The sequence below is a fragment of the Mustela nigripes genome, chromosome 13 (genome assembly GCF_022355385.1).
Source record: "Mustela nigripes isolate SB6536 chromosome 13, MUSNIG.SB6536, whole genome shotgun sequence".
Classification (NCBI taxonomy): domain Eukaryota; kingdom Metazoa; phylum Chordata; class Mammalia; order Carnivora; family Mustelidae; genus Mustela; species Mustela nigripes.
Window position 1 is genome coordinate 129777948 of NC_081569.1, and position 20287 is coordinate 129798234.

Genomic DNA, 20287 nt, shown 5'->3' on the forward strand with positions numbered 1-20287 from the left:
TAGGAGAAGAATCAATGAAACAAGATGGGATTGGGAGGGAGACAAAAACATAAGTGACTCTTAATCTCACAAAACAAACTGAGGGTTGCTGGGGGGAGAGGGGTTGGGAGAAGGGGGGTGGGGTTATGGACATTGGGGAGGGTATGTGCTTTGGTGAGTGCTGTGAAGTGTATAAACCTGGCGATTCACAGACCTGTACCTCTGGGGATAAAAATATATGTTTATAAAAAATAAAAAATTTAAAAAAAAGATTTATGGTGTTCAAAAGTCAATGCACTTGAGATATTTAACTCAAGGAAAAGTAAAAGTTCTTGGAGCCATGCAATCCTGAATCTGAAAGGGATCCCAAAGGTCATGTGGCTTTACTATCCATCTATATGGCCTGATATACTCCAAATATCCCCACTAAGTGATTGGTCCCATCTACACATGAGTGCTTCCTACTTATGGACAACTCACATAACTTCTTTAATTGGACATCTTAAGTATTGGAAAGTCTGTCTGTATATTATGGGTGAAGGCAGAGACATTCTCAGAACGGAAAAGCTGGAAAGAATGAGAAATGGAGACCTGAGACCTTGAAGACTAATCTGTTCATCCAACACTTTTCCAGGTAAGAGATCACTTATTTTTCTGAGTGCCTAAAAAATAGGCATGCCACTCTCCTGTGTGTGATACTACCTTTTCGTGCCTCCGCAGATAAATACTCTAATTTAGATAAAGAGCATGATAATAAGCCTAACATGAAACTCTGGCATAATTCAAAAAGGGGTATAGGCATTAATTGTGTAGGCTCTGGAGTTAGATAAACCTATATTTGAATTCTGCCTCTGCCAATGCAAAGCTGTGTCTTCTTGAGCTAGTTACTTAGCCTGTCTTGAGCTTAAGTTTTCTCCTCTGTTAAATAGGGAAAACTATGGTACCGACCTCACATGGGCATGATGAGAGTTAAATAAATAAAATCATACATGGGAAGTCTTGGCACATAGCAAATGTTATTGTTATAAAAAAAAAAAAAACAAGGTTAAAGCCAACTGGAGTTTCACTAAGCATAAATTATGTCAAACCAACCTTGTTTCTTTCCTTCTAATGGTTACTAAGCATGTTACACAACTGTTGACTCTTGATTTTTAAGAAACTAACTAGTAAGGGTACCTGGGTGTCTCAGCTGGTTGAGTGTCTGACTCTTAGTTTCAGCTTAGGTCATGACCTGGGGGTCATGGGATCAAGCTCCATGTTGGGCTCGCCATTCAGCTGGGAGTTTTGCTCCCCTCTCCCTCTCCCTCTGCTCTTCTCCCTACTCATGTACTTTCTCTCTCTTTCTCTCTCTCTCTCTCCCCCTCTCTAAAATAAATAAAATAAAATCTTTTAAAGAATTTTAATGCATATTCAACTGTATCTTACCAAAAGCAAAAAAGGGAACTAAAAGAGGGATGCTGTCTTGTATTCAGGTAAAAAAAGGAGTTAGTGTTACAAAATGATAGAGGATTGGTTGGGACCGGTTTATGTGGCAAGACTCATATATGCATTCATTCATTCATTCATTCATTCACTAAATAACTGTTAGAGTGTCCAATCCAGGCTGGCCACTGCTAAGGAACTATAAAGATGAAAAGCCATAAATCCCTACCCTTGGAACGTTCATAGTCTAGGGGGAAAAGAGACCTGGAATTTTCTTTTTAAATGTAAGTGTTAAGATGCACCAGGAACAGCGTAATAAAACAGGTAAAGGTCACCTTTATAGCAGTGATACTTAGGTAAGACCTGAAGGATCAGCAGGCATTTGTCAAGACAACTTGATTTGGGAGGGAATGCTTTTCTAAGTGAACTTCACAGAACATGCAAAGGCCCTGAGGCACAACTGACTCTTCTGGGTTGGCCCTGAGCAATAGCTCTATATACACACTAGGGATTTGGAAAGAGAAAGACACACAGACACATCAGGTTTTACTTTACCAATTTAAACACACTCTTGGACACACGTGCACATTACCATAGGTGATGATAAGCAGCACAAAGTTGAGGTTTTTGAAGACCCGGACAATGGAACTTAAGTACGATGCATCAGGGGACGCCAAGGCATAGCTCAGAGATTGTGCCCTGCTGGGGGGGTGTTTAGGCTTCTCCTTGAATACTGAAAGGAAAGAAACAGAGATATCACTGTAAATCTCCATGGCCCCACCCCTGCAGAGCTAACACGTGGACAAGAAAAAAGGTTAAGACTCAGAAAGGAGGGCGCCTGGGTGGCTCAGCTGGTTGGGCGACTGCCTTTGGCTCAGGTCATGATCCCAGAGTCCTGGGATGGAGTCCTGCATCAGGCTCCCTGCTCCATGGGGAGTCTGCTTCTCCCTCTGACCTTCTCCTCTCTCATGTTCTCTCTCACTGTCTCTCTGTCAAATAAATAAATAAAATCATTTTTTTAAAAAGACTCAAAAAGGAAATATGAATTCTTCAATTAAATCCATCAGTCCCTCTTTCTTGAAGCGGTTTATCACCACCTGTGGCTTTTTCTTCATGGCCTCTGGATGGCTGCACTCCCTGGGCCTCCCACGCAGCATTCAAGGGTCAAGGAGTCCCATAATCAATCAGCAAATAACATATCACAGCACACTGAAAATAACATAGTAGTAGTACATGGAGAGAGAGAAAGTGGGAAAGTTTGGGGTTAGTGAGCCCAGGGAATGGCTTAGCACCAAAGCTCCTCCCAAAGGGGAAGGGACCGTGTCGCCCCTGCTTAGCAGAGAGCCTGGCACATGGCAGCCAAGGAATATTCCCTGAATAAGTGAAAAGATCTTCTTCTGTTGGAAAAAACCTCAAGTCAATTCCTAGTTTGTCACATTCTCACTCTAATGTCTGCCTTGTGAAGAGACAAGAGAATTAACGCATACCCCTGCAGAAGGGGTAGGAAGGACTGGGGAGAGATAGCACGAAAACCATTCATTTTGTATTTGATTTCCAGCACAGCTGGTACAAAAATTTGATGGCACTGATCGCTGTTCAGGTTCTGGGGGCAGACAAGTATAACCATTTGTTTGGTTAAATTGCTTCCCCCCCAAGTTGGGTCCAGGCAAGCTCCATGTAGCTTCTCCACACGCCATGAGAATGCTCCTGAAAGGTCAATAGACTGTCTCTAGTTAGAGGAAGCTCTGGACGTGAGGTTTACTCTCTTGAAGATCAAAGCCCTTCCTCCCCCCCACCGCAGAAAACCTTCCAGCCCTAACTTCAGAGCCCTGCTTCTTCCTTCTCCAGAAATACTCCTGGATTACTTCCTGGTGTTGGAAACCATTCATCCACTGTCTTGTCCATTCACCTCCCTTTGCATGAGGGGAAAGAAACCAAGGCAAGAGGCTATCTCTCTTCCATTTCTCCAAGGTCCTGGAGAAACTACAAACCAGAATTCAGATCAGATTTTTCAGTTCTTTACTCAATTAGCCACTCTCTGGCTTGATAATACAATGTCAAAACATACAAATGTCTTACCTTTGGAATTTCAAATGCAAAGAACCACATGGTCATCCGCTACGAGTGCAGGCATTTGAAGCTGGGCATGTTATAAGTTGAAACTTAAGGTCTGGTTGAGTAAGAGGGACCCTGGATGAACTGTTCTTTCCTGAGGCCATCCACACTCCCGTAGCTTCTCCCCTTCCCAGAAACAGCAAGTCCTCCACCCAACATATCCTGACAGCTTTGAAAGGCCATCAGACTTTCTCATCTTGGAACCCAAGGGGAGAGAGTGACTCAGTGAGAACAGTGGAACAGGGTGCATGATCATAAAACAGGAGGTGGGGATGGCAGGGAAGAATGAGACCTTTATTTACCACGTGAGACGGAATGTTAGGAAGAAAGCTGGTTGGTTAACCTTTAAAGGCGAATGACTAACTGAAAATTAAAAAGCCTCTACTATGCTGTTTCTGAATTTATCACAACACATGTAATACCATTCAGATGATAAAAGAGGATATATAAATATAGTAATCAATATCTCAACGATCAAATGTACATGCACATAAAATTAATAGTGGTTGTCTGAGGTTGGTGGTGGGGATTAACTGGTACCGTCTAAGTTAATGGTTATTTCTTTTTATTTTAATTATTTATTTTATTTATTTATTGAAGTAACCCCTACCCCCAACATGGGGCTTGAACTCACGCCCCTGAGCTCAATCAAGAGTCGCATGCTCTACCAATTGAGCCAGCCAGGCACCTTGGCTATTCTTTTCTTTATGCTTTTTCGTATTGTTCAGATTGTTCCATAACCAACATGTATTCCTGTTATAGTTTAAAAAACAAAAAAGCCTCAAAAAATGTGGTCCCCACGTATTCTCAGATGAATCTACAAGAATATTAGTGTTTGTGGGTCAATTCTGTTTTAGTTTCGTTCCAGAAATTTAGAGTATGGAGTTACACAGGGTTAGGTGATCTCTGCCACTTACTACCCATCTAATGTTGAATAATTTACTTAACTCCCCTTAAGTCTCATTTTCCTCTTTGTGGGAAAGAGGGGATTGATGGGATTGGTGATGGGAATTTCCCTCAAGATTCAAAGAGATCAGGCATGTTTAGCACAGTGCCTGTGATATATATCATAAGCACTCAGGGGGTTTCATCACAGGGATCAATAGCCTGCCCGTTAACTCTGGTGAGGTTTTATTGGGGAACCGGTTGATTACAATTAAATCCTTACTGAGCAGCTAACAAAGTACACAAGAACAGCTAGCACTCTATTGGCTAAGACATTTGAAGACCTCAACTAGCAGCCTGGCATCTACTTTCCGTAAATGTCCGTGGTATTCTAAGGTCATGTTCACAAGGTCCCCACCCAAGTCAGCAGAACCTCCCTGCCTCATGGCCCCCCATCAGTCTACTAATGACCTTACCGATGATGACAAGGATGAAAAGCAGAGTAGCCACGCCTGCTATTATGTAAAACATGATGCTGATGTGGTAGGCAAGCTTGTCCCGGTCTTCGATGTTGGGTACCAAAACAGGAGGGACCAAGAACCCAATTGCAATTCCAAGCTATAGAAGACAGAGACAATCAATCACAGTTTCCAACAGCCAAGAGATGACAGCATAAACTTAAAGAGACTCCTGATAAGAAGCACAAACCCTAACTTCCAGGCCTCCTTAAAACCCCAACAGGGATTGGTCCCCCCTCTCAAAACACCAGAGAGATCTTTCATTTCATTGACAACTCAACTTTTTATTGATTGAAACTTACCCCTGATCACCCTATCGATACCTATTGGAAAACATTAGAGTTGGGGTTCTCAAGGCAGGCTGGCTCTTCTCTATCTGCAGACTAATGAACAATGTACTCTATAGTAGAGTAAAACATTGATTTTTTTTTTCCCACTGAATTTTTCATCTCACTGAATCCATTAACCTGGAGCTTTGAGACTGGCTGACAGAAAAATTCAATTCTATACCCTATAACCCCAAGAACTTGCATTCAGTAGGAGATGAAAGCCTAAAATTGCTACCCCACTCACACATGTGAAAAAATAAGTTCATTGTGTAAATAACTCATAATTTACAAATCATCTACAGTGTGAAGTCACATGTCACCACATAAAGATACACACACAGGACATGGGGGCATGAAAACTGGCTATAAACATGCATGCGCACACACCCACGAATTAAAACATCTCATTCCTGCCTCACAGTTCAAATTCCCAGGATCTGATAGATAACATGACTCGGGCATTACCAAGTTCCCAAATGCCTAGATTCGGTGATGGCTTACTGTGACGTAACTCCCGAAAGTCCTTCTGCCACACATACATACCAAGGCAGAAATCAGAAAACAGCCTGAGAACTCAGGCAAGCCTCAAATTCCCAAAGTGAAGGAAGACGAGTTAATCTTTTAAGGTCCCACTTTTCTTTACTGCACTTGAAAGGAACTGCAGGTAGAAGGCGAGTTAGTTTCATGCCACCCTATAACAACGTCTGTTACACCTGTCTGTTGACCACCTTGATTGCTTTTCCAGCCTGTCAGTTACAACCACTCAGGATGGTGGTTCTCAGCTCTGGAACAGTGGCAAAAGTCATCATCGATAGGCTCGGGATAGGGTTCTTCCAAATTTGCCAATATATAATCAATAAATCAAACAGATCTTTAAGCCATCTACTGTGTGAAAAGTACTCTGCTAGATATTTTACCAAGGTACCGTGATGGATATGGCACAATTCTCGCTTTCAAGTAACTTTATAATCTAGTGGGGGCAGGGACTTTAAAACAAAGATACAAAAGAACAACACAAAGGGGGTTATTGTGGGTTGAAATCATAGGATGCTATTGTTTTGAAAGTTCCTTTGTCATTGTCTAGTACAGCCTGATTAATACAGGGTCAAGTGGAAGTCAATTGAAGGTAAGCTCTAGGAGGTGAGTCACACAGGGTCATAGGAGTTCTAGCAGATTTGAGATAAGAAAACAGATCTTTTAGCTTCTCCCCCCAGGGCCTCCCCCACTGGGCCTGACAGGTCTCACCAGCGCTAAGAGTCCTGAGAAAGGGTCAAGTGAGCCGAATTCTCCAGAAGAGAAGATATTTCATGTCCTTGGAGTCTTCTCTGATCCTTGGTCACAACGATTTGCCAGAGTTAAGTCTAGCTTAAGGGTTGATCTCCAATAATTTAAGGGGTGTAAACCAGCCAAAGACAAAGGGACAAATACAACGGGCACAGCTGGAAAACAGGACTCCCTTCAGGTTCTATCTGGTCTCCTACTACTTCGGTGTTGGAGATCTACGCGTTCAACCGAACCCCAAAATGTCCCTAGGTGTTAAGGAGGTCATGTATTGCATGGAGCACTGGGTGTGGTGCATAAACAATGAATCTTGGAACACTGAAAAAATTAAATTAAATTTAAAAAAAAGAATGAGGACAGATATGGGATATCATCCAAGTCTCTATGATTCTTTCATTCCCCAAAGGACCTTGATACAGGAAAACCTAATACTCAGTAATCTTCTGCCTTGAGAAAGAAGCCCTCCCAGCCTGTTCTACACCAGAGCAGACTCTGATTCCTCAGAGACCACACTCCATTCTGTCTATACACGAGGCCTGAATGAGTGCTATTCCACATGGAAGCCTTCTCCAGACAGCAGGCCGAGGCAGTCAGCTGTAGGGACCCATGCTGACCCAGCCAGAGAGCAATACTGCCACAAGGTACACTTTCTTCAGAAGGAAATTGACTTTGGAGGTACTTTCGTGGTCAGTGTGGAAAACAAAAACATCCGGATTGGACTGCTGCCTCTTCTGTTTTTTTCAAGACGTATTTGTTCCTTCTTTTTGAGATCTGTGTTCAGTGAGAGTTTACAGGCTCTGCTCAGCTCCCAATTCCTCAGTCTGTTCCCTGGCAGGTGCTCAGTCATGTTGGCTAGCTAGACAGATGGATGGATGAACACTGGTGGAAAAATCTTCTCTACGCAAAGCTGGCAGTATCACACAGGTCTGCCCATGAGGGTCCCTGTTCTTTCTACACACCACATTGGATTCAGAGGGGTAAGGGGAATATAAAAAGGTTTACAGGGGAGGAGGTAGGGAGAAGGTAGGATGGCTGGCTATTTCTTGAGCATCTACTATGTACTCTGTATCTAACAGCATTTATCTTTTTCATTTAACCCAAGAAATTTTACAATAAAGACAAAAATGAGAAACACTGATGGTCCACACCCTGCCTAAGGTCACATGGACAGCTAGCAGAAGAACTGGCCCTCCTATACCAGTTCTGACTCCAGAACCTGAGCTCACTTACCATCTCCTGTGAAAAGTTGGTATGACACTAGTCAACATGGAAGCCTAGGTTCTCACCCATTCAAGTTCTGTCATGAATTTTCTAGGACACCTCAAGGGTAAAAATCAGAGACCTGCAGCCCAAGTCAGTACAAGATTAACTCAAAGAGATGGGAGAATGATGCCCCAAGAGGGTGTGCCGGCACCTTTCCTGCACTTACAAAAACAAGACCCGGGCCATGAATGAAAATGATTAAAAATAATTGCTAACTGGTTTGATTGGTTTATGTCCTAGCGCTTGTCCTAGTTTTACCATCCTCAACAAATTATTAGTTGTGGGCAAAAAACACAATACACAGTCAAACCATCCAGTCTTGTCTCTACAGGAACTTATGCTTTAAAAATTGCTTTTCAGGTGCGCCTGGGTGGCTCAGTGGGTTAAGCCTCTGCCTTCCGCTCAGGTCGTGATCTCAGGGTCCTGGGATCCAGCCCCGCGTCGGGCTCTCTGCTCTGTGGGGAGCCTGCTTCCCTCTCTCCCTGCCTGCCTCTCTCCTTGTGATCTCTGTCAAATAAATAAATAAAATCTTTTTTAAAAAAATTGCTTTTCAAGGGGAATTAGGTTCTCGTCATTTCTACAGCACCAATAGCAAGATTGCCCACACTGCCTGAAAAGGCCACCAACCTTGACCCCACTGTGATCCTGCAGGTCTGGGATTCATCCTGAGTACCTGTAGGTTCATATGTAGGCAATCCTTGTCACCCATCAAGGGAGCTTGGGTGACAGTTTGGTCATGGGTGTCCTAACAGCTTCCACGTGGCTCTGCTCGCAGACATTTTCCACTCTGCAGCCAGTGATATTGGCAAAATATGATTGGATTATGTTCTTCCTCTACCTAAAACCTTGCAGTGACTTCCCCTTGCTTTTAAATTAAGTAAAAACCTAAGCATACCCACGAAGTTCTGCACTGGGGGTCATCTGCCGGCCAACTCTCTGCTCCCTGAAACCCTGCCACGCTGGCCTCCTCTCCATCTTTCAAACATCCAAAGTAGGGTGTCTGGGTGCCATGTCCTGCTCAAGAGGAAGTCTGCTCCTGCTCATATGCATGCTCTCTCTAACAAATACATAAAATCTTCTTTAAAAAAATGTCCAAAGCACCTTCATGTCCAAGCACCCACAGGGATTTTGCACCAGCTTCCTCTGACCAGACTAGAATACCCTCCCTCCTCCAGTTCACCGAGTCAATGCAGACATCCTTCAGGCCTGAGCTCAAGCCGCACTTGGTCAGGGAAGCTTTCTCTAGTGTCTCATTTGAGGTCAGGCCCCACCCAGGTAGTTTTATACTTGTGTGATTATTCAATTGCCATCCGTCTCCCCAACCAGACTGTAAGTACCAGGAGGGCAGGGCTTCCACTGATCTCTAGAGCCCAGCATGTGATACTGATCATAAAATGCACGGAGTGGAGGATCTCAATCCTTGAAACCACCCCAGAAAGAGAGATGTGGGTGTCCCGCTGTCCCAGTTTTATAGTCGATGAAAGGGAGGTACAGAAAAGTGACTTGCCCCAGGTCACACAGCGGGAAGCGGGAGAGCTTAAGTTTGAACACACAGCCATTCTGAATCTGGAGCCCGCGAGACTCATCCCTGTGGTTAACTTCACCCCAAAGAGGGCATTTAACAAAAGCATGAAAAGGCAGGCTGGGGTACTCAGTGCTCACACCCTGTTTTCTATTTGCCCTCTCTGCAAACCCAAGGGTGATGTCTAAATGCTGTTGCAGCATCAGTGGTCAGGAGTACTTCCAAAGCAAAGGTCACAGTCAAAAACCACACCAGTGCCACCTGAGGGGACTGGGGAACAGGAAAAAGCCATACTTTGTGTAAAGCACTCCTTGTCATTCTTGCTTACTCTGCATTTGGCAGAGCAAAACCCGGAAAACCAGGCTGCCTCTAAGAGGCTAAGATTAGAGGCTGCCTCTAAGAGGCTAAGATTTCCAAATTTAATCTCTTTGCACGGGACAAAGCATGTGCTATGTTGGCTCTAAGATCCACAGGACCACTATCCCCATCGCTGACCATAATGGGACATTCAGCAAAGCCTGGAGTCACCATTGAGTCAAAATCGTGGCACACAGCTGTCCTCCTACATGTCGTGTGGCCATGAAGATACCCAAGCCATCAAACGAGGACCCTGGGCCTTCCACGAAAGGCAGGGAGCTCTGTGCCAACACCATGATGAGGTCTTTGGTCCTAATAATCCAGGGACAGACCACTAGTCCCCATCTGAATCCTTTGCTAGGCTGCTATGCACCTCATCCTCCTGTCCCTGGGCCATTGGTAAGGTGGACACTGCTCTTCTTGATAGAAGGCAACCGCCTCAGCAAACAAGTTCTCACTCACCCAACCCCCTCTTCTGCTCACTCCTCCCCCAGGGCATACCTGCCATCCAGACAGAGATGACCCCACTCCGTACCAGGGTTGGGCCATTTCTGGGACATTGCCTCATTCTTTTCCCCTGGGCACAGTCACCAGGTCAGGGCCAGGCATGTCTCTGGGATTTCAGGGCTCCCAGGAGCTGACATCCTGGTGTCGTGGATAAAAAATGTCCCCTAACTTGGTGGGCAGCTTTCCCTGCTACAGAGCCCTTTAGAACAAAAACAAGTCTTTGTCTTACTTCAAACATGGTCTGCTTTTAACCTAATGGGTTCACTTAATCCTCAAAGAATTCACACCTATGTTGCATATATTTAAAAACAAACCCCTCAGGTTGCCTGGGTGGCTTATTGGTTAAGCAACTACCTTCAGCTAAGGTCATGATCCCGGAGTCCCAGGGTTGAGTCCCGCATTGGGATTCCTGCTCCACGCGGGGTGTGCTTCTCCCTCTGACCTTCCCCCTCTCATGCTCTTTCTCTCTCTCTCAAATAAATAAGATCTTTAAAAAACAAACAAACAAACAAACAAAGAAACCCTCACCTTTCCTCCTTTCAATCTCAACAGTCCTGGAAGACATCATCACTCTAATATAGTGGTTAGGGACTCAGGCTCTGGGATCAGAGAGATCAGAGTTCAAATCCCAGCTCTACCTATTATTACATGTCTGACTGTGGGAAGTGGATTTACCTCCTTGTGCCTGCTTTGTAATGCACAAAAGGAAGATACCATTATCTAGTTATACTGTCTAGCTCTCGCAGTTATTCTGGGGTCTACATGAGCTCCTTTGAGTGGACTGCGCAGCAGGAAGCTTCACACCAAGGGGTGGCTACAGCCACGGCTCTCCCCTCACGCCCTCTCACAGTAATGGCGGCCATGAGAAGCTACCAGGCCTTGAAGTCATGGTCTGTTTAGGACCGTCAAACTGCCCTCCCTGGTTCTCCTTGTCTTCCCTCTCCAACTCCTTCCCTCTCGTGGCTCTTTCTCCATTCTCTCAGTCACCCCTGACCCTGTGCTCTGACATACACTCTGTCCCCGAGCCTCCCAAGCCCTCCCTGGAGCCCTCTCTGAGTGGGTAACCATGGGCTCTCCTCTACCGCCCTGTGCCACACACTCAGGCACACGTTCCTCAGCGCAGGGCTGGCCACCAAGCCCCTGTCAGCGGTGGGGGGGGGGGGGTCCCTCCAAGGAATCAGGCCTTTCAGAGGGAGGAAGGAAGTCCAAACCCCTCAGACTGCTGTTCTTGGCTTTCTTCACCTACTTTCAACTGTCTTTCCAGGCCCTTCTCCGCCCACTTCCTGCTGTGTCCCTGGTACTCCAGCCAGATTGGACTTGGACGAGTCACGATTCCAGTCTCTTCGTGGTCTAGTTTCTACCTTTATGCAAGCAGCTTCCCCGCTTGGAAAGGGCTCCCTCTTTTAATGTTTCAGAGCCCATCTCAACATCAGCTCCTTTACTGGGTTTTCTTTGATTATACTAGCGAGGAGAGATCTCCTTGCCCTGAACTCCTCTAATCCCTTGGTCTTCTGCCATTTTTCTGACTCTAGTCTGGTGCCTGGTAAACAGAGCAGGGGCTCGCTCAATAAACGGGTGTTGAATGAAGAGGCTTCAGCTCACTGGCATGTCAGGAACACCTCACTCCCCTTCCAGATTAGCCACGAGCCTGGACCTGGGGAAAGACGTTGCCGGAAATTGAAATGCAGACCAAATTCTCAGAGAAAGTTTGCTATTTAAAACCAAACCAAGCCAAGCCAAGCCAAACAAAGCAAAAACATGATTGAAGGCCCTTTTAAAATCAGAGCCATGTGAAAGATACATTGGGGTTCAATCTAGATTTTCACACTCTTAAAGCCCATCAACCCACGTGAACAATCTTAAAGCACACGGTCCAACGCCGCCCCCAGGAGGGTATTTTTATATCATGAGTGACGAGATACACGTGCGAACCTACACATCTCTATGTTCACTGGCAATGGTCTTACACTCTAAAAATTAACCCGAAGCTAAGGTTCACAGAGTACCACAGTTGAGGAAAAGTTAAACTACACAGGGGCGCCTAAGTGGTTTAGTCGGTTAAGCACCTGCCTTCGGCTCAGGACATGCTCCCGGCATCCTGGATCGAGCCCTGTGTTGGGTTCCCTGCTCAGCAGACAGCCCACTTCTCCCTCTCCCTCTGCTGCTCCCCCTGCTTGTTCTCTGTCTCTGTCTCTGTCTCTGTCAAATAAATAAATAAAATCTTAAAAAAAAAAAAATTTCAACTACACAGACCAATGTCAGGAAATGTTACTACACAAAAGGTCATTTGAGTCCATGAAGAATTTATGGACACCAAAACGTGCTAAAAATGCGGTAAGCCTGATTTCCATCCCATACCTAATTATGCCCACACACTTCTGGGGCTGCGTGGCTCGACACGGGCGTCTTCGGCATGAACAGCACGGTGCCACTGACGCTTTGTCTCCTGGGACCACATACACGTGGGGTATTAGGTGCAACTCAGGAGTGACGTCAACACTCATTGGCCATCCCCGGTATGTGCTGGTGTGGGCATTTAAACATGGCAAAAATGCTTCTATGGAAACACACATTAGCACATTCCAGTATGTCGCTTAAACATCTGTTTTTACACCTACGTCTGGGTAAAATGATGCAAACAGGGGCTCCAGGGTCCCAAATGTAAGGTACTAGGCCAGAGGAAAGACACTGGGCAGGAAAGCCATCTTTGGACCAATGGGGGAGGTGCAGAAGGGGCATCCTGGCACTGAGTCTGCGGATGCCCGAGGGAAAAAAAAACAAAAAACAAAAAGAATGGGGTGGGTGCCGGGACATTGAAACATGAAAGCTGACCACCAGCAGCTGAATTATAGAAATGAGCCTCTGGCCACCTAGGAATGCTGGGCAGCTCCTAGGAAATGCCATGGTAAGCAATAATGTGCCTGCAAAGCCCGCTCATATGACTGTATTTTTGAAATTCCCAAATCCAAGCCTTTGGCTTCTTTTGAAAAGACCAACTCAGGATTAAGGAGGGAGCAGACCTTCAGGAACAAAAACAATCCCATTGATTTAGGAGGAAATCACTCACCAAGGGGGGTTTATGCATTTAGAAGGCTAAGCGGAGGTCTCTAAGAACTGAGGAAGCAAGGTCACGGTGGTCACAGCTAGTCAACCCAAGACGTCCTTAGGGCTCCCTCCCCATTCACAGGGTCTGTCCTCAAATCTACAACTGTGCTGAGGGCTTCTACCACCTGGACACTGTTGGGTTTCTTCAGTCCTTTAGGGGAAAAGAGGTTAGGGAAATGCAGGAAGCAGCAGTTAGAGAAATTAGGACGGCCTGCTTCTCAGGGAAAGAACTAATAGCCGCTGATACGTGGAGCTCACATGCCCAAGTCACCACAGCACTACTAAGCCACATACACACATACAAGCGCAATCTTTTAATCCTTATTTTAAAATTGAGCATTCAGGGGCGCCTGGGTGGCTCAGTCAGTTAAGCACCTGTCTTTGGCTCAGGTCACAATCCGAGGGTGCTGGGATCAAGCCCCGTGTTGGGCTCCCTGCTCAGCAGGGAGCCTACTTCTCCCTCCTCCTCCGCCTGCCCCTCTGCCTACTTGTGCACGCTCTCTCTCTATTTTCTTTCTGTCAAATAATAGAAATAAAATCTTTTAAAAAAATTTAAAAATTGAGCATTCAGGAGGAAAAAATTTGAGGAAATGACATTTGTGTAGTTTAGCCAAGGTCATATAATAATAAATGATAAGGCCAGACTTCAAGCTCAGGCCATCTGGACTAGAGTCTGTACCCTAAGCCTTGGGTTAAATGAGCAGGTCTTCGCTGTTAGCAAAACTAAAAGCAAGAGCTCTGATGCATAACGAGCACCTACTATGTGCTAGGCAGCGTGCTAAGTGATTTTTTCACGTTATTTCATTTAATCCCCATGGCAACCACCTAAAGTTGGCATCGTTGTGTCGAACTTGGTTTTTATAGATGAGAAAACATCTCTGAATTGCCCAAGGCCACTCAGTTTCTAACAGCAAGACTGACTCCAAATCCAGTAGGCAGGGTGATAGTCACAGAAGTGAGTACCTTCAGACACCTGACAAGTCCCCCAGTCTTGTATGCTCCATTCCGTAAATCAAGCCCATCCCTCTAGGTCTAGCTGTTGGAGATGAGAGGTACCTCCAGCCATAGTCTGTTTTGTTTACTACTTGGTTAGACTTTACACGATTTCTTATTCTTATGGGATGCTTTTTGGATTTTTCTTCACATAGGGTGGTGTTGTCTCCCCAGATAGATGATTAGCACCTTGAGGACAGGGTCACTGATTTACATTGCCTTCTGTGACTCTTCCCCACATGGCACCAGGCACAATGCCAAGAGGAGAGAAGGTGCTTGGGAAACAGCTTCTAAGTAAAGAGATAACTCAGGATTGTGCAGCTCAGACCTAACTCAAGTATCTACAGCTGACAGGTTGGGCATAACAGCAATTAGATCCATTCCAAGAGCTTACCACCACAAGAAAGCAAAAATGAGGAGGAATGACCTATAGAAGACCTCAGATTTGGGCTCTGAAGATCAGCCATTGGGATATGGGACTTCCCATCATCAAACCTACATTCAGTAGTGATTGAGCACCAAATGGTCGTACTAAAAAGAAAGGGAGGAGACAAAGCGCTTGTATCACCAAGCTTATAAGCTATCGAATATACCTTGATCTTGACCTACAGCCTTGGTGCTGGGTTTCATTCCTCATCTTTGGGGGGGTGCAAGGTAGCTGAAGAGCAGAGGTGCACTAGGCTATAAACAGAGAAGAAGCTAGGTTTAGGGGAGGGGTCTGAGTTCTACAGGGAATTTTTTTTTTTTTTTTAAGCTGAGCTTCCTATCTGTTCCTGCTTGCAGCCATCCACTCAGGAGGCTCTCAGTACTCACACTCCTTCTTTTCAGGGTTAGAGTTCCTCTTGAAATTGTCCTCCTGGTGACGTCTGCAAAGGGGTCATTCTAGGTCTATATGAACACAGATGTGAAGCCTCCTCTACCTCCCTTTTCACTAAGAGCCCGTGGCGCTGCTGGCTTCACTACTCAAAGGTCCCTCTGCTGACACTGCTGAGGGCCGATGACCACAGGCTCAAAGAACTTCCCCATGACTCTATTGCAAAAGAGGAAAAACGAGGGGGCATCTTTCGAACCGCCAGGCCAGCCAGAGCAGCGGAGCACAGACCTCACTATCTCCCAGTATTCCGCCCTGGAAGTGGGCAACGTGCTTAGCTCTATTCAAAGGCTTTGGGACTTCGCACCAACTCTGCCCCAGAAGCCCGCACATAGTAGCCAACGGATCAGTCCCGCTGTCCTGGGTACAGATGGTGGTAACAGCCCAGACACATGCAGTGTCCCATGCTGTCATCCCTAAAAGGAGTTCGTGTGACAATAAATGTTTCTATCCCTCCCACATTTCTTCGAAGTCTGATTGGACTTTCTGAGTGACAGTCCTCCCCTTCTGATTTTCGAGGGTGAAGTTCAGACCCAGGTGATTACTCAGGGGGCAGGCCCTGGAAGAGTTATTGCTTTGTGGGTTACCATGGAAAGACCCAGTTCCTCTTCCTGCAGGGTGTGCCACCAGAAACAGACAGGGTGGTTCCAAAGCCGCTTTTTCCTAGCTTGTGAAGTCGACTGCACAAGTTAACTAACCCTGCCTCGTGATCCCGAAGAGAAATCTAGAAAGAGAAAGAAATCTCTGCCACCCATAGCTAATCCCGCCCCAAGGAAGCAGCACCATCAGATCTGGCTCTGTGATCTAGGGAGTTACTCAGGGACCTACTTACACAAGAACATCTCCCAAAATCCTGCTCTGAAGATGCCTCCTCTCCTGCTTGACCTGATATTTCCACCATTAGTCACTCCATTACTTGCTGCCTTACAGTTTCATCTCTCCTCTCTTAAATGTGAACTCAGGGACCTTTTCTTTCCCATTCATTGCTTCATGCTTAGCACTCAGACTGCTGCTCAGAACAAAGCAGATGCTCACTAAACATTTGTGCAATACAAAAATGACAGTTGCGCTGCACTGTCTCAAACAAAACAAAACAAAACAACAACAAAACCATAGCTCCTGAGAGCACTGAGTTCTAGAAGTGCAGTGTGTGACCTTTAACCCGAAGCTGTCCTTCCTGAGACGGTCCGGCCAAGAGGATGAGAGCCTTCATTCCCTGGCTCCCATTAGTCACATTACCTGCTATCAACTGGGGGCATGTGGGGAGGCTGGCTGGAGGGAATGAAATCCAGAACAAGCAGGATTCAAGAAGACAGAGGGGATGGCCAGGGGACTGTGTTGGTTATTTGCAAGGGACAGAGATGTGGCCCAGGGCAGGAGCACCCTTCGAAAGGCCATGGGTTTTGGGGGACAGCATGAGAATGCAGGACTAGTCATTCCTGGGGCAGATAATGGGGTAGCCTTTTCTCTGAGGAGGAACAACTCTGGAAAGAAAAAAAGACAATGTCTTCACAAGTTACAGCCCAAGCCCCCCCAGTCCCTGTGTGTTACCACTGATCACTGCCACTAACTGTAAAGGCCCTGGGTGGAAATAGGGGAAGGCCAACACCACCACGTCCTCAAAAGAAGGCTCCTCACTCTGGGCCACGTGTCCTCCGTGAAGACCATATCGGCTCTGTGCTGTGCCACCACGGATACCCACCTTCATTGAAGAAAGGAGCCATCCTGGGCACGTATAGATTGAAAAGCTGCTTTGTGCTAACCCTTGGCAAAAGCCCCTTCTGGCAATCAAAAAGAATCAGAACGTTCTGCAGGATTCCTGAAGCTGCAGAATGGGTCAGGCCAAGAGGCTCAAATTAGCAGGAAGACTCCAGAACCCAGAAGCTCTAGGACGGGCTCCTACAGCCAGAATGACCAGAGAGCTTTTGGAAACGAAAAGCAGATTCTAAAGGGCAAGAATGCCAAGCTCTGCAGACAGAGGCTGCCGTCCTCAAGCCAAGTGCATTCCAACCACAACACTTCACAAAGGCAACGGGACATGCGCTGTACGCATGTCCAACGTTTTATTCCTTAAGTGTCACTGAGCAAGTCCAGAGTCGTTTTTTCCTTAAAGGCACTTAAGAGCCTAGGTTTGCACAACATACAACCTGAGCAGCAAGGCAACCCAGTGAGGTCAAGATCAACAGCAGGATGCCCAAAGTCAAGCAACTTGCTGCGTTCAGAGCAGTGAAGTAAATATTGGGACTTATGATGGTCCCGTTCCCGGCCCCGCTGTCTTCCCACAGAACCTCGCTGAGCCGCGACAAGGCACCAACCAGCCACATGTGCCTGGAAGACGTGGTCGGAGACTCCAGATGACCCAGGGCCTGATGGACTCCTTTGCAGGGCGTTTGTGGTAGAGCTGAGGAATGTGTTTGGGTCATCAGAAAGTGGCAAACACATTTACCCAGCACCTCTTATCAATGTTCTTTCTGGACAGGGAAGCAGAAAGCAGTCCGATGGGAGGAGAGAACATCCATGTTTCCTTCGGTCCCTGAAACAAACCTCTGGCCAGTGATCTGGGCTCTGGGAACACGACTTCATCTCCCCCCCAACAACAGCCTGAGAAGCAAACACTGGCAAGGACAGTCTTGCTCCACCAACGGGAGGGCTGTTGAGGTGCCTTTCTCAAGGCCACACGGCAGGCCGGGGGCTGAGACTGTCCCTTGGGACAGGGACAGTGACACTCCAGTGATACTCAGGACATAGGGCGTGGGGAGGGTTTCCAGGAAGCTGCTCCAGAAACCGGAGAGCCTTGATCTTTCCCGGCCCTGCCCCGCTCAGGCAGCCAGGAAGGGAGGCTTTATCACCACCTGCTGCCTTTCCTGACCACCTGCTTCCAAGGCTTCGGGAACTGAGGCTCTAGGTGGAGGGGATTTTCTCCTGGGGCCTAGTTACAGAGAAAAGGTGGAAAAGATTAGTCAGAGAGTTGAATCAAGCCACATTCTTCCCTCACCCCAATTCCTCTCCTCCTGAGGCTGCAGGTGACGGCGTACGAGACGATAATCACAGAAAATGCTCTGGAATCTTCTCTCAGCGATGAGAAGATAAGGTCCCACGGCTAAAGTGTAAAAAAGCCAGAGCACCAGACATCCCCCTTCCCATCCAGAGAGCCTCAGTCGCTGCTGTGTGCCAGGCGTGGCCTCTTCTGGTTGGTATGTTACAAGCAAGCGGTGGGGCAGGGGCGGGGGGTGACCTCTCTGCAGGAGGGTGGTGACTGCTGGCCCCAACCAGCTCACCGCTGAGAGGCCGAGAGAGTGGACATGGGGTGTGGACTGCTTCACTTGCCCCACGTATGGACCTGGGGAGGGGCATCTGCCAGCCTAAACTTCAGGGATGGCAGCAGAGATGAAGGACAGTGACTGAAATCAAAAGACGCTGCAGAGAGTGTGGTGCGGAGGGAGCAGGCAGGTGTGGGCTCAGGAACCGTCTCCGGAGGGCTTTTTTGATTCCGAGAGCCTTCACACAGTCCCTCACCTAATTCTGGTCACAACCCTGGGAGGCAGGCTTTCCTGCTACAGATCACAAGGCTGATGCCCGAGGAGGGCAAGTGTCCTGCCGGACACCACAAACACAGTGGCAAGCAGCACCGGGTCCGGGCTCCACGACTCTTTCATCCCAGGAGTTCTCGAACTTCAGAGAGTGTCAGAATCCCTAACAGAGGATCAAAAACACAGATTCCCGAACCCCACCCCGAGACACTGATTCCCTGGGTCTGCTTGGTGCCTAGGAATCTGCATTTTAACAACACACACCACCCCCCTCCACCCTCGCAGGTGCTTCTTGTGCTGGAGGCGCAGGGCCCTCCCCTCGCAGTGGCTCTCGGCTGCCCTCAGTGCAAGAAGTCAAGAGACTGTTCTCCAGAGCTAACTTCCCTGTGCGTCCTAGACAGGGGTCGGGGGAGAGAAAGGGATCTGTATGCCTGCTGAGCTCCTCAGAAAAGAGGAAACGGTCCTCCGAGCGAGCTCACTGAGTGGTTCCACAGACATGCCCAGCACTGAACTAGAAGCCCAGGGCAAAGGTCTGAGGAGGCACAGATTGCTTCACAGGGCAGCCACCACCCCGAACAAACAGCCCATTGGAATGGGCCCCGCCCACTTCTCGGAATAGACGGACACCACAGTTGGCCTCGTGTACAGGGAGCGGTCTCCAGAGCCATCAGAGGAGACCCAGCCATGGCAACACAGTAATTTGGGGCAGAAAGCACGCATTTCCAGGGGAGAGAAGAAGGGGGAAAAGGAGGGGAAAAAAAAAAAAAAAACAACCCAACTCCTAAATTGGCTCCATCATTGTGTCCTCTCACTCCCCACACAACCCCCTCGGGAGCCAGCAGAGCAGTCCAATCAAAAGCGGTCTCCTGGAAACGCACGGGACTTGTGTTCACCTCCGCTCTAGAGAAGGAATCAGGCTCCAAAGCAAACACTGCTCCATTATGAGGTTCTGAGACACACAGATTGCAAGAAGATGGCAGGCAAGGAGAGCCCAGTGCACCTCCTATCTCCCCTGCAGCACCCCGATGGCACATCTATCATCTGCCCGCATGCCCGAGCAAGGCGTCATCTTGAACCGCCTGGTGCTGAGAAGCTGAGCTCATGTTTTTGCACAGCATAAAAAAGGAAAGATGCCCGCAACGAGGTCAGAAAGCAGAAGAATCAAGGTGGACAGCTGGAGCCTGCAAGGCGGCTTCCCCCCTCGGAACAACTCAGTAAAGAAAAAAGTCCTTCAGAACCAAGAGAAGAAAGATGCTCCATTGGGTTCACTTCAGGAATGGTAGTGGGTAGAAGTCGGGAGACAGAGCAAAGAAAGGAGAGGAGACACCGGCTGTCACGTGAACCACACAGTTTTTTATCATGCTTGATGGGGTTCCAGCCCTTATCCTGCGATCCACTCAGGGTTGTTTGATGTTGGGGATGGGGGGGCGTAGTCTAAGTCAAGAAAGGGATATCCTGTTAACAGCATTGCTGGAAAAAGATCAAGAACCAGGCAGTAGAAACCAGCTGTGTCCACCTAACCTTAGGTTTGTGAGACGAAGGACTGATGATAACACAGCATCTGTGTTATCTCAGAGACTCGAAAGTCTTCATCACAGACAACAGGTGTC

General features: G+C 47.3%; 1 protein-coding gene across 2 annotated transcripts in view; it reads right to left on the reverse strand.

Annotated features, from left to right (window-relative positions):
- Positions 1 to 20287, reverse strand: part of FLVCR2 (FLVCR choline and putative heme transporter 2) — a 53143-nt gene that overhangs the window by 20531 nt on the left and 12325 nt on the right. Inside the window, exons 1-3 of one of the 2 annotated variants that reach the window (XM_059373706.1) lie at positions 18143 to 18240; positions 4878 to 5019; positions 1994 to 2134 (exon numbers count right to left, since the gene is read on the reverse strand). In XM_059373706.1, the coding sequence (XP_059229689.1) occupies positions 1994 to 2134; positions 4878 to 4932 (196 nt within the window). In that variant the 5' untranslated portion in view covers positions 4933 to 5019; positions 18143 to 18240. Of the gene's footprint in view, positions 1 to 1993; positions 2135 to 4877; positions 5020 to 18142; positions 18241 to 20287 lie in introns of those variants that run through there. The other variant, XM_059373705.1, reaches the window with a different exon arrangement.